We start from the raw sequence: 14,953 nt of genomic DNA on the forward strand, positions 1-14,953 counted from the left end.
TCTAGTTTGTTCTTACCATCATTTTAATAGGTTACATTGTTTTCTTTCTTTGTACCAATCATGGTAGTCTATAAATTATTCTTACTTGTATTCTAGTACTCTTTTCTCAACTATTTTACACATTTCTGCCAAGGTAATTTTGTTCTACCTCGCTCCAATTCCCAGGGTCCCTGTGTTAGCATTTTTTGTTTGTTTGTTTCTTTTTTTTTTTTTTTTTTTTTTTTTTTGCCAGTTTACTCTTGAGCTCAAGGCCTGAGCACTGTCCTTGGACTTTCTCAAGGCTAGAGCTCAACCACTTGAGCCTCAGCACCACTTCCAGCTTTTTTCTTTTAGGTACTGAGGAATCAAACCCAGGTCCTCATGCTATTTTAAGGGTGATTAACAGAAGGGTTACAGTTGCATATGCCAGATAATGAGTACATTTCCTTTCAGTTAGTATATAAGAATCCTAACTATTTCACAATCCAAATCTACCATTTCTGCTTATTCATCACAGTCAACCATATTGGATTATATTTGTATTTTCTGAAACTTGCCATACTGTCCTTTTTTCTCATCTTAGAACATTCTATGTCATATCCAGGACGCATTTTCTTCTTTCATTTCCTACTCCCTCTTAATCTTTAGGTTTCAGTTTCAATATTACCATTTCCCAGAACCTACCATGGTTTTCTCTTACTCACAAATGAGTTTGGCTATCCTTCTTCTGTGTGCTTGCTTCTTAATAACCTTTCTCAAACGGTGTGAAAATCATAGCATTTTTAATACCTGGTTGTGAAGTCAGAGACTGTTTCAGTACCTCCATGCATATACTTTTTGGCATAGGTGCTTGGTAAGTTTGATCTTATGACAGGATTCTCAATACACATGATGTGTACTTTATGGGTGAAAGATTATTTCAGCAATTTGAGTGCCCAGAAGATAAAAATTGAAATCTACGCAACATTATTTAATTTGTAATTAATTTTAATGAAGTCTGGCGTTTGGAAGGCTTTGAAATCAATGATAAATTACCTTTAAAATCTTTATGAAGTAAAGATATTTATAAAATACTGGAAAGATATACAATCATTTAATACGCCTCATTTGTTTTATCTGTTATACCATATATTACAAGAAAGATTTTTAGAATAATTTGTTCTCATCTCTCCTCAGAGTATACCGTAATATTCTAAATTATATACATTGAACATATCGTACATACTATTAGATAATTTAATGTTTTTCCATGTCATAAAAAGAGTAAGATTAAGTTTTTGTCTGACATTTCATGTCACTAATTATAGATTATATTCCTTGGTTTTGCTAGCTTGATTTTTTTTAACTGTTCGATTAAACATCTGTGAGATGCATCCTTAGTTTTAATTCTTACCTGAAAGGAGAAGACTTGGATATGCAAACATCATTTTAGTATTAATGGCCACCATCAAAGACTGTGCCCTTTAGTTAAATATTTTTTTATAGATATAGAGCTACTTTATTGTATAGTTTCGTTCCTTAGGTTGACAATTTATTAAATTACAATTGCACAGTTTGATGTCCCTAACTGAAAATGCTTCAACATCTGGAACTTTTTGAGCACAGACATGACACCATAAGTAGAAAGTTCCACATCATGACCCTTTTATTTATTCACAACATTGTTAGAAGTATTATATAAAACTGTATTTAAGTCAGGTGCCTGTGGTTCACACCTACAATCCTAGCTACTCAGGAGGCTGAGATATGAGGCTCTCTCGGTTCAAAGCATCCTGAGCATGAAAATCCATGAGATTCTTATCTCCAAATTAACTACCAGAAAACTGGAAGTGGCACGGTGCCTCAAAGTGGTAGAGTGCTAGCGTTGAGCTTAAGAGACAAGGGACAGGGGACAAGGCCCAGGCCGAGTTCAAGCCCCACGACTAACCAAAAAAAAAAGGAGAAGAAAGAAAGAAAGAAACTATATTTAAAGTATTTGTTTAACATATTTAGGAAACAAATGAATTTTGTATTTCAATGCATGTACCATTCCCAAGATGCCTTGTTACTGATAAGTCCATTGAAATGTTCCAAAATCATGAAGAATTTAACAAAATTTGTATTTTATTTTTATTGTTTTTCTTGTTGTTTTGTTTTTGTTATTGGGTTGTTTTTATTTTGTTTTGTTTTGTTTTTGCCGTTCCTGGGGCTTGAACTTGGGCTTCAGCACTGTCCTTGGGCTTTCTCAAGGCTAGAGCTCTACCACTTGAGCTGCAGCACCACTTCTGGCATTTTCTATATATGTGGTACCAAGGAATCGAATCCAGGTCTTCATGCATGTTAGTACTACGCAAGCATTCTACCACTAGTCCAAATTCTTGGCCACTATTGTTTTTGTTTTTAAAATTTTATCATTGGGGAGGATATATAGAGGGGTAACAGTTTCATTGGAAAGGTAGTAAGCACATTAATTCTTGAACATTATTACTCCTTCCCATGTTTTTCTCCTACTTTCCCTCCCCTCTCCCCTTCCCAAGTTGTAAAGTTCATTTCCAACATTTTGTCTTGTGAATATCTCTGTTACATTGGTTCACCTTTTTTCCTTGGTCTCATCATCTTAACAAACGTTTTGTTTCCAGCATTTGGAAAAATGACTACTTAACCTGCATTAGGTTTTATTAGACAATCAAATAATAGATATAGATGACTAATACTGTTTTCTATAATCCAGTATATACTAAACTATTGAAAATGTATAACCCAGTAGATACTAAACTATTGAACATTTGCTAAACCTTTTAAATTGTAGAATATAGTCTTGCAAATTTTTATTATTCTGAGGGCATCATTGAATCTGTAAGATAATTTTAATATAATTAGGCAACAATTTTAGGAGACCACCATCAGGTATGCAAATTTTAATATAACTAGGCAATAATCATAGGAGACCACCATCAAATATACAATCTGTTGTTGGCCAAAATATTGTTATATGGTACATATCTGCATATAAATAATAATAGGAAAGTCAGTGTGCTGCTTTTTTCTTTCTTTAGGCACGAACACTTGCTGGTATGCTTAGAGAAGTTGAGAGAAAAAATGAAGAACTTAGTGTTTTACTGAAGTCACAACAGCTTGAATCAGAAAGAGCACAGAATGATATTGAACATCTCTTTCAACATAATAGAAAATTAGAATCTGTGGCTGAAGAACATGAAATACTTACAAAATCATACATGGAACTTCTTCAAAGGTAAATAAAGTTTCTGTGTAAGGGTAGACCTTATTGTGAACACATTGCATTTCTTCTCTCTGGCCCTGAAGTCCTTTTATTAATAAAACAAAAACAAAAAACATGGGAGTAATATTTTCTGGTGAAATCTGCTGTTTTAAATAGAAAGAAATTTAAGCCAGGCACTGATGGCTCACACCTGTAATCCTAGCTACTCAGGAGGCTGAGATCTGAGGCTTGCCGTTCAAAGCCAGTCCAGCACTAAAGACCGTGAGACTCCTACCTCCAATTAACCCCTAGTAAAGGGGAAATGGGGCCGTGGCTTCAGAGGTAGGGCAGTAGCCTTGAGCTGAAGAGCTCAGGGACAGCACCCAGGTCCAGAGTTCAATCCTCATGACCGACATAAAAAAAAAAAAAAAGAAAGAAGGAAAGAAATTTGTCATAGTAAAATGCACTGTTCTTCAAGCACATTAGGAAAGTTGGAAATCAAAAGGTCTTTTCAGTTGACTTTTTTTATTTATTTATAATAGAATCATTTGTCTCCTGTGATGTAAACCCTCCAAGGAAGGGTCTTTTTCTTTGTTTTCATGACTTTCAAGTCCCTTTTTTTGTGATGGTACTATGGCTTGAACTTGGGGTCTCGGTGCTGTTCCTGAGTTCTTTTGCCCAAGACCAGTGCTTTACCACTTCTGCTTTTACTCCACTTCTGCTTTTTTGGTATGCACACATACATACCACATTTTCTGTATCCATTCATCTGCAGTAGGGCTTCTGGATTGTTTCCATCACCTGGCTATTGTGAATAGTGCAGAGATGAACATAGCTGAGCAGGTGTCCTTATCATATCTTGGGATATGATGTTCAGGGTAGATGCTCAGAAGTGGTATGGCGGGATCGTAGGGAAGGTCAATTTTCAGTTCTTTAAGAAACCTCCACATTGCTTTCCAGAGTGGCTGAACTAGTTTGCAATCCCACCAGCAGTGTAGTAGGGTTCCTTTTTCTCCACAACCCTGCCAGCAAATGTCATTGTCTGAGTTCAATATCTTGGCCATTCTTGTTGGGGTAAGGTGGTATCTTAGGGTTGTTTTTATTTGCATTTCCTTTATGACCACAGATGATGAACATTTTCTCATATGTTTTTCTGCCATTTTAATCTCTTCTTTTGATAAGTCTCTCTTTAGTTCTCTTGCCCATTTAGTGAATGGTATGGTAACAATTTTAAAAAAAAAATTTTTAGAAGCTAAGAGCAATGGCTCAAAAGTGTAATTCTAGGTTCCCTGAAGGTAGGGATCTTTAAAACCAGCCAAGGAGGCTGCAAGTGTGGCCTAGTGATAGAATGCTTGCCTAACATGCCTGAAACTCTGGGTTTGATTTCTCAGTCCCACTTCTGTGCCTGGCTTTTTTTTTTTTTTTTTTTTTGCGCCAGTCCTGGACTTGAACTTAGGGCCTAAGTGCTATCCTTGGGCTTTCTCACAACACCATTTCCAGCTTTTTTTTTATGTATGTGGTACTGAGGAATTGAACCCGGGTCATTGTGAATGTTAGGCTAGCACTCTACAATTAGGCCAAACTCCTGGGGATAACTTTTTTTTTTTTTTTTTTTTTGCCACTCCTGGGTTTGAGCTCAAGGCCTGAGCACTATCCTTGGACTTACTCAAGGCTAGAGCTCTACCACTTCAGCTTCAGCACCACTTCCAGCTTTTTTCTATGTATGTGGTACCGAGGAATCGAACCTGAGTCTTCGTGCGTGCTAGGTAAGCACTCTACCACTAGGCCAAACTCTCGGCCCTACTTGATAACTTTTAATCCCATCAGCCAACCAAAACTTGGGACTTTGCTGTTCTTTAACACTGTTATTTTCTTCTTTTCTCCACTATGTTTTTGTGCATTAAATAATGCCAGTTCATTCCCTTGTCCTTTTAGAAATGAAGCTACTGAAAAGAAAAATGAAGACTTAGAGATTACCTGTGATTCTCTGAATAAACAAATTGAGACAGTGAAGAAGTTGAATGAGTCACTCAAGCAACAAAATGAAAAGTAAAATCTCTTCATTCTCTCCAACCCTCACCAGTCCTGGGGCTTGAACTCAGGGCCTGTGCACTGTCCTTGGGTACTTGTTGGTTAAGTCTAGCATTCTGCCATTTAAGCCATAGCTCCACATGCAACTTTTTCTGTGTATGTGGTTCCAGGGAATCAACCCAGGGCTTCTTACATGCTAGGCGAGCCGCTACCACTAGATTATACTCCTGGCCTCTCTTAATTCTTTATTCCAATTACTTGGGGTATAAAAATGGGTTTCTATTTAGTATATTGTCCTTATTGCTAAAATTTGTAAATTATGTTAGGTAAAACATCATTGGGTAGATTTTACAGGTAGTTATAATTCTGATTGTTTCACTTTAAAAATAATTTATTAGGGACAAAAAGCCACAAATGATGTGACTCAGTGTTCTGTTTGGTTTTTTTTTTCTTTCTTCAGAACTATTGCCCAGTTGATAGAGAAAGAAGAACAGAGAAAAGAAGTTCAGAACCAGTTAGTAGATAGAGAATGTAAATTGGCAAGTAAGTAGCCTTTGTTAGATATTGTCTATGTTTAGCATATGTTATTTTAAAGAAAATCAGAACATGATTCATTTATTTTCATTTTTTATTTTTTTACTTCTCAGCTCTGTAAACTTTAAATTATTTCCTAAACAACTTCCTTTTTTATATTATAACACTTTACAAGAGCAGTTTTTAAAAATTCAATTAAACAATTTGAAAAGGTAATCCTCTGAAATCTAGGTGAAATATAGAGTAAAAAGTACTTAAGGAACATAGCAGCAGCAGGTGGCAGTGCTAAGTAACTTTTAGTTACTAGTTTGTTATGCGCGCACTCGTGTTTGTACATGTGTGTCTGTGTATGTGTGTGTGTGTACGTGTACACAAGCATGGGGCCTTGATTTTGAGGCTTTGAACTCTCCTTATCTTTTTTTTTTCCGCTCACAGCCCACAGCTATTACTCTGCCACTTCAATCACACCTCTAGTTCTATTTTTTGCTGCTTAACTGGAGATAAGAATCTCTAGCATTTGTCTGCACTCTGATTAGTCCCATAGACCCAAACCACACTCCTCAAATCTCATACTCCTTAATAGTTAGGATTATAGGGGTGAGTCACCAGCGCCTAGTGTAGTTACTAGCTTCTTTTCTTTTCTTTTTTATTTTGTCAATTATAGGGTTTGCACTGTCCCTGAGCTCTTCAGCTCAGGCTACTGCCCTACCCCTTGAGTCACAGCCCCACTTCCCATTTTCTAGTGTTTAATTGGAGATAAGAATCTCTGTAGTGCCCAGGCTGGCTTTGAACTGTTATCCTAGCTCCTGAGTAGCTAGGAGAATAGGCATGACCCATTATGCCTGGCTTTTATTAGTTTCTTTTTCTTTTTCTTTTTTTTTTTTTTTCTTTTTTGCCAGTCCTGGGGACTGAACTCAGGACCTCAGCACTGTCCTTGGGCTTTACCTCAGGGCTAGTGCTCTACCACTTGAGCCACCCCACTTCCGGCTATTCTATGTATGTGGTACTAAGGAATTGAACACAGGTCTCTGTGCATGTGAGGCAAGCACTCTAACCACTACCCAAAGTTCCTGGCCCTTTACTAGTTTCTTAATATTGTATCTGTGAAGTGATCCACAAATGTTTTTGTTGTTGTTGTTGTTACAATTGCTGTTACAATTTTTGGCTCTTGTAACCCTTATAAATTCTGCCAATTGCCCTTGCTCTTTCTATGGTATGTTATACTTTAAACAGGATCTATGGAAAGATATGGAGGGTTGTTTTGTTTTGTTTTTCCCATATATTTTTTATTGTAATTAATAGAAGAGTTACATTATATTCACCAGATAGAGGGTGCATTACTTCACATACATTGATACTCTTTCTCATGTCTTGGTCCCCATTTCCCTCTCCCCACCCCCATTCCTCATCTTGTTTTCCCCGCTTCCCTATACGATTTCAAATTTCAAATAACCAAATACTCATATATCCAATATATCAGATAACAAGGTGAAATACTGTAATAATATGAGATAAACAAGGGACAGCAAAAGAGATGAGAGATAACATAGTACCTTAAGGGCAACAATCACTCATTATATGGCTTTTGTTTCTATATCCTGGAGGTCCTTTCATTTAGCGTCATACTATATGGCCTTATAGAAGCCCAAGGTTTCTACTGATTATGACAAATGAGGGAAACCATTGAGCCTATGTTCCTTTGAGTCTGGCTTACTTCACTTTCTCCAAGTCTTTCCATTTCCTTACAAATGGGGCAATGTCGTTCTTTCTGACAGCAGCATAGAATTCCATTAGTGATCCATTCATCAACTGAGGAGCATCTGGGTTGGTTCCATATCTTTGCTATGGTAAATAGTGCTGCAATGAGCATCGTTGTGCTAATGGATTTAGTGTGTCCTTGTTTCTGGATGATTGGGTAAATGCCAAGTAAGGAGGATTGTTTTCTGCACTACAATTGTAAGAGAAGAGATTAATGGTGACTTTTATTTTGTAAATTCTGGAAAACTTCATCATCATTATCTTTCATTTTGCAGTACCTACCTAAACTTTTCATGGTAATATCAGTATAATGACTACCTAGTGACTTTTTTTGTTTTAAGATTTGTTTCAAAAAGCAAAAGTACAAGAAGAAAATATTAAAGTCTTAGAGAAAGAAAAGAATGATAAGGATGAAGCCATTGACATTCTTAGGAAAGAATTGAGCCGAACAGAACAGATAAGAAAAGAGTTGAGCATTAAGGTAAGACTTCAGATTCAGTTTTCATTAAAATTAAAGTCTTTGTGAAAGGGTCAACTTGGATAGATTAGTGTTCTGTTTCTTTAATGAAAATATATAGCTTTATTTGTGCTCATAAAGATGATAACATAATTATAGTTTTTCATATTTGTTTAAATACATAATTTTCAAGTAACTCTCTGAAATATTTTTAAATTGTCTTTGCATTCACATATACTAATCCCTAAATATGAATGCTCTAATTTACAAATGAAGATACTTAGTCTGAAATTATGGTTAACAGTTTGAGGGATAAACATGTATCCAGTATCTTGAGTCCAGTGCTCTTTCTAGATTATTATAATTGCTTGAGTGATTGCTATAGTCTGTGTTTTCTGACCCATTTACTATCAGAAAGATGAGAACAGACTAGGATTCAAAGTCTGGAATTTTGGGGCCAGGAGTTTGGCCTAGCTGTAGAGTGCTTGCCTAGCATGAAGAAAGACCCAGGTTCAATTCCTCAGTACCATATACATAGAAGAAAGCCGGAAGTGGCTCTGTGGCTCAAGTGGTAGAGCTCTAGCCTTGAGAAAACCCAAGGGCAGTGCTCAGGCCCTGAGTTCAAGCCCCAGGACTGGCAAAAGAAAAAGTTTGAAATATTACAGAGCATGAGTAACGGAAGAGGCATACAGCAATGCCATATTTTAGAGGGCCTACATTAATATGTTCTCTTTTTAGTAATTCTGAATCATATTATGTAATACGTTCTCCAAATTCTTAACTGCTAGCATTGACTTTAAAGGCATCCCCAATTTCGATTATTTTTTACTTAAATTTATCATATAGTTAATTTAGGCTTAATATAATACATATCTGTGAATCTATGATGATAACAAATGCTTTTGTCTTTCTTCTCACTTTCAATCTCTGATTTCTTAATTCCTTAGGCTTCCTCTCTAGAGGTACAGAAGGCCCAATTAGAAGGTCGTTTGGAAGAGAAAGAATCTTTGATGAAAGCCCAGCAAGAAGAATTGAACAAACACTCTCACATGATAGCAATGATCCACAGTTTAAGTGGTGGAAAAATAAGTCCAGAAACTGTGAATCTCAGTATATAGACATTATGGCACTTTGGAACTTGTAGTCTAATAACATTTGATTTGTAATATTTAAATAATAACATGTGGTGGATAGGATGGTAAGGGGAGATGAGTTGTGACTCCAAAATAATAAGAATTATTATCTAATTTAGTAAAGATCCTAATTTGCTCTATGTCTTATTGTTCTTTTGAATATACAGGGTTTTTTTTTTTTAAGTTTTACTTTCTGTCTTTGGCCTTTATTGCTTAAAGCTTTCTTTACCTTATATATTGAGATATTACTCTCTAGAAACTATTACTATCTCTCTAATGTTCCCTTTTGTGTGTCTAATTTATTTTCACTTGTAACTATAATCATCACTTAATGACAAGGTTAAATTTTGATGAATACATCCTTAAGCAATTTTGTCATTGTATAAACCTCTTAGAATGTCCATACACAAACTAAGCAGCCACAGTTTTACCAGTCAGTATTATCTTATGTGGGTACCATGGTAAATGTGGAGTGTCGTTGGCCAAACATTACATCAGGCGTGTAACTATAATTAAATTATTTTTACTTATATTGCTTAGATTCTTTAAATCTATCTTGTTTTAAAATCTATCTTCATACAATAATCTTAAATATTAATAAATTTTAATTGCTAGTAGTAAGAAGAGAGGTGCTATGATAATTCTTCTCTAAAATAGACTATCACTGAATTTAAACTGATCTGTATTCATTTTAAATAAAGAGATATAAAGTTCTAAGTTTAAAAAACAGAATAATTGGCAGGAAATAATGTACAAAAATTAGTAAATAATTAGTATGTTAAATGATTGCATTATCCCTAATAATTTGTGGAATTATTTTTAAAAATGCCTTTTTGTGTCCCACTTGTTACCACTTCCACTACCCTTACTACATACTCAAAAATGTGTTTGTTAATTATAATAGTACACTTAGTTCATAAATAGTTCTTAATTAGGGCATTTAATTTTGAAGAGTGAGTTAAATGTCCTTTTCATGTAAGAAAAGTTTTATATTAACATTTTTATCTAACTGCTCTATACTATTGCAGCCACTAAATTTACTTAGTGCTTTCTCTACTATATTCCTATTTGGTCTGATAAATTTAGATTTATATTTATTCTAAAAATTAAACATAAAAATATTTTCATATTCTATTAATTACATTAAGCAATATAAAGCTATAATGACTTTCTATGTGCATTTTGTTCATTTCTGGAATTTTTTTGTGTATGTATGTGCATCATGGGGCTTGAACTCTGGGCCTGGGCACTGTCCTTGAGCTCTTTAGCTTAAGGCTACTGCCCTATCCTTGAACCAAACCCCACTTCTCTTTTCTAGTGTTTAATTGGAGATAGAGTCTCGGGTCCTTTTTTGTCCAGGCTGGCTTTGAACTTTGATCCTTGATCTCAGCCTCCTCAGTACCTAAGAATACAGGTGTGAGCCTCCAAGCCCAGCAGTTCTGGAAATTTTTTAAACTACACTGAGTAAAACATTTTAAATTAATACTTGTTCTGAAAGAGTACATTTTATTCCTCTTTGGAAATTCATGCGTGTTTAGTTTAATATAGAAAAACCTTCACATGTACATATGGGACTCAAGAGTAGAAGCCTCTTTACAATGAAAGAATAAAGACATAAAGTACTAAATGAATGATAGAACCAAATACTCCAAGGAGGCCTGGGAATATGGTATAAGTGGTAGAAAACCTGCGTGAGGCCCTATATTCAAATCCAAATGTCACAAAAATGAATGAATAAATAAAAGGTCAAGGGAAAATGAAGGGTTTTTTTTTTGTTTTGGGGGGGGGGTTTGCAAATTAAATCTCCTTGCATACTAATCATTCCTCCACTCTATTCTCTAGAAATTCCTGAAGTGATTTCACTGCTCTAGTCCTATACTGTCCAATGCCATGTGTGACTGTTGTACACCTGAAATGTAGCCTATACAAGCCAACAACTAGATTTTTTGTTTTATTTAAATTTAATTAGTTTTAATTTAATAGGGAAGTTGTATAAATCCTGAGAAGTGGAATACTACATCCATACTTTAGTAAGTCTTGTCAATTATGAAAATAGGACTGGGGATAAAGCTCAGAAAAATACCCAGGTAGGCCCTGGGTTCAGTTGCCACTAGTGAAAAAAGAAAAAGATTAACATTTACTTAAACATAAGCATTATATAGCTACTTCATTATAACTACTTCAGTTTGAACTTTCCTTAAGTAGTTACAACGAAGTAGTTATATAATTTGTGCTTACATTCAAGACAATTTTATAGTTGGTAAATTAAGCAGAAACATGAAATTTAAAAATTGTAGGTTTTTTAGAATATAGAAATAACTTGTCTTACACAGTCTTATTCCATCATTTTGTATTGACTTTCTTCCTATTCACAGACACTGAAGTTTACTTTATTTATGCTTGTATTCATTAAAACATTCCCTAAATACTGTGGAGAAAATCCTTGTTTACAAAATTCATTATATAAAGCAAAGCATCTTCCCTCTCCAGCTGGATGTTTTTAGTTTTCGAATTCCCCAATGACCCAGTGTTTGTATGTTCTTTTTATGTTAGATGGGGGAGGCTGGGCAGAGAAGGGGAAATGCATCACAAGGGCTTTTTATGAGTCTGATATAGAGTGACATTTAAAAGTTAACAGAGGAGATTGAGTTTCAGCTTCATAATGTTATTAAAAACTAATTTTCCAGTAAGTAGCTGAATATTTGACAGTGATTTAGTAATAAACATCTACATCTTCACTATATTACTTTCACTATTATTTTAAGAGTAATGACTCATTAATCTGGACAAAGAAAAAATACAATATATGACAAAAATCTAGCCCTATCCATTTCTTAGACTTCAAATACAATGATTTATGATTAACCCTAGGACAGATAACACTTTTGAGTTCAGTTAAGCAGAATTGTCCCACAGTCAATTTTAACTACTCTAATAAGTTGTAGAATACCCAGTGAATCACCATGTTAAAGCTAAAAGTATTCTGACAGAACAGTGAACCAAGTCCCCCTGTGTTAGAAAAGGCCATATAAAAAGGATTTGGTCACATTTTATATGGAGTGGCCAACTGACAGAAGCCAAAATGTTGAAAGGGAATAATACATAAGCATGTTAAGCTGAACAAAGGAAAAGTAGCTAATAAGAATCCCTGCCAAAAGTTGCCATTTAGGTCTTTCATACAAAAAGGGATTTAAACATGCAGTATCTACTGACTGATCAGTGTCAGGTCCTCAGTGAGCTCAACATGGTGAAATCCCCATCTTGCTCTCCTATCCAAAGGCAGAACTCTGACCCCAGAATCCTGAGAGACTGCTAGAGATGAAACAGTTCCTAGATTTGGAGGTAAAGAATTATTTGAGATGGAAAACCAAGTAGTTCTTAAAGCAGGATAGAGAGGGGGAGGGGAGGAAGAAAAAAAAAAGAGAAACAGCCAGGCACTGGTGACTCATGCCTGTAATCCTAGTTATTCAGGAGGCTGAAATCTGAGAATTGCCATTCAAAGCCAACCAGGGTATGAAAGTCCATGAGACTCAAATCTCCAGTCAACTACCAGTAAACCAAAAATGGTGCTGTGGCTCAAGTGGTAGCGCACTAGGCTTGAACTGAAGAGCTCAGGAACAGCACTCAGGCCCAGAGTTCACTTATTCTATAAAAGAAATCTTGGAACAGGGAAAATAGATTTCTGTCTTGAGAACTTTATCTTCTTGTTTAATGAGAACAGATAGAAATTTTACATAGCAGTATATACTTCACAGATGTAAAATCAAGCATCTGATTTACATGAAGAATAATTTGGAAATATTTGTAGGTGGCATAAATTCGCTTTATTAATAAAATGGAGTGTTGCATGGAGAGTTTGTTTACTGAAGCACTACTGCATAAGAGTCTAGCTTTATTGGGTCCCTTCATACACTAGTGTTCAGTTTCAGTCCTAAGGGAAGATGTCTTGCTGAATTACACACCTATGAGTGTTGGAATTAGAATTAGTTTAGTACTAGTTATATCTTTATTCTTTCATCATTACAAATAGCCATGGTCAAGGCGTAGTACTGAAAAAGATTTGCTTGCCTAAATTAGAGCCTTAATCACAGAAATTTAAATAATTCAAAATTAGAAACACATGATTTGCTTTAAAAAGTATTTTCAATTTACAGATGACATTGATGAAATCTATTTTCAAAGTTATCTTTTGTTTTTTTTTCATCTATTATGTTATAGTAACTCATGTTCATTATAAGCCATAGCCCGTTTCTCTCCATCTTTGCCTATTAAAAACAGAATTTGGGGCCGGGAGTATGAGCTAATAATAGAGTGTTTGATTAGCATGCATGAAACCCTAGGTTCAGTTTCTCCAAACGACATACACAGAAAAAGCCAGAAGTGGTGCTATGGCTCAAGTGGCAGAGTGCTAGCCTTGGGTAAAAAGTATCCAAGGACAGTGCCCAGGCCATGAGTTCAAAGCCTCCAGATTTGCAAAAAAAAAAAAAAAAAAGAATATATTACATTCATTTTCAGTATATAACCTTGAAAATGTGCTAGCAATGAGAGAAACTTAAGGAATAGCTTAAACAGAAGCTATTCCTTAAACCTAGCCACTCACTCACTGAAAAATGCCCAGCATTAACCCTTTTAGGTAGAAAGAGTTTCCTTTCCCCTAGTACATTACTTCACTGATTACTTTCCAGGGCATGTCCCAGTTGTTCAAATGATGAGGCATATACAGTAAATGATTGATGAACCTGAGCAGTAGGTTGGAAAAGAAAAGTGCCTCTGACTGCATCAGTGCTGTTTATTAACATTAGGTTGATATCAATTTCCCAAGCAAATACACATCGTCTGTTAAGACATCTGTGCCTGCCCAGCTATAGCAGAAAATGATAATAGGGAAGTTCTTCCACTGGAGGAGGGACATTAGAAGTAAACCAGTTCTGGAAAAAAAAGTAGTAAAAGTGACTCCATCTTTTATCTTGTTTAGAGTAGCACTATTAGTGTTCATACAAAGTTACATTTTCTTCAAAATTCATTAGACACAAAATATCTCAGCTAATTGTTTGGAAGCTGTCTTGCAGCAACACTATAAATTTTATGCAGCTTCTGATTCCTCAGTTTTTAGCTAGGTGCAAGGCTCTCCGGAACTGAGAATGTTTCTATTGACCAGGGAGATATAAACATCCTTTATAATGAGATGAAGCTATGCCATGTAGTTACCATAAATTCAATATAAATGCAAAGAAAGAAAATGTTTGGGGGGAAAAAGACCATTAAACAAGGCATGTTTCTTTTCACCTTTCTCTATTCCTGATTGTGCATGAATAACATGGCTGGCTGGCTAAGAGAATTTGTGTCATAACTTCATCTAGGGAATGGGAAGCCACAAATAGCAGATGGTCAGATAGAAGACACCTGATCCTTTATACCAGGATATACATAAGAGCCCTGGATTTATTCCTTCTAGACTTCATAAAAATAAAGTTCTGTCCTATTTAAGTCATTGTTATTCTGGGTTTTTCAGTTCTTAACTTGTTCATTTGAAAATAGTGAATTTGTTGTTGATCCCCTTGGCAATTAATGCTGAGACTATGAAGAAATACTAAGTATAAAACATAATCCTCCAAAGCTAGACCAAAAAAATAATTCAGTTAAAAAAGAAAAGAGATGGGGAGGGTAATGGGTACCAAGACATGTGAAAGGGTATCAATGTATGTGAATTAATGCACCTTCTATCTGGCAAATATCATGTAACCCTTTTATTAATTACAATTAAAAAAAAGAAAAGAGATATAATTAACTAGAACAAGATATAAAGCAAATGTTATCATAAATATGGTAAATTAATACTAACAATGGGCATTGAATTAGTAT

At 35.2% G+C, this 14,953-nt stretch overlaps 1 protein-coding gene across 1 annotated transcript in view; it reads left to right on the plus strand.

Annotated features, from left to right (window-relative positions):
• Positions 1–9,227, plus strand: part of Cip2a (cellular inhibitor of PP2A) — a 42,077-nt gene extending 32,850 nt beyond the window's left edge. Inside the window, exons 17-21 of the mRNA XM_090346873.1 lie at positions 3,015–3,211; positions 5,114–5,227; positions 5,670–5,752; positions 7,843–7,982; positions 8,906–9,227. Coding sequence (XP_090202999.1) covers positions 3,015–3,211; positions 5,114–5,227; positions 5,670–5,752; positions 7,843–7,982; positions 8,906–9,076 — 705 coding nt within the window. The 3' untranslated portion in view covers positions 9,077–9,227. The remainder of the gene's footprint in view (positions 1–3,014; positions 3,212–5,113; positions 5,228–5,669; positions 5,753–7,842; positions 7,983–8,905) is intronic.
• The last annotated feature ends 5,726 nt before the right edge of the window (positions 9,228–14,953 follow it).

Source organism: Megascapheus bottae, chromosome 1, assembly GCF_031878675.1.
Source record: "Megascapheus bottae isolate mThoBot1 chromosome 1, mThoBot2.hap1, whole genome shotgun sequence".
In the NCBI taxonomy this organism is placed as follows: Eukaryota; Metazoa; Chordata; class Mammalia; order Rodentia; family Geomyidae; genus Megascapheus; species Megascapheus bottae.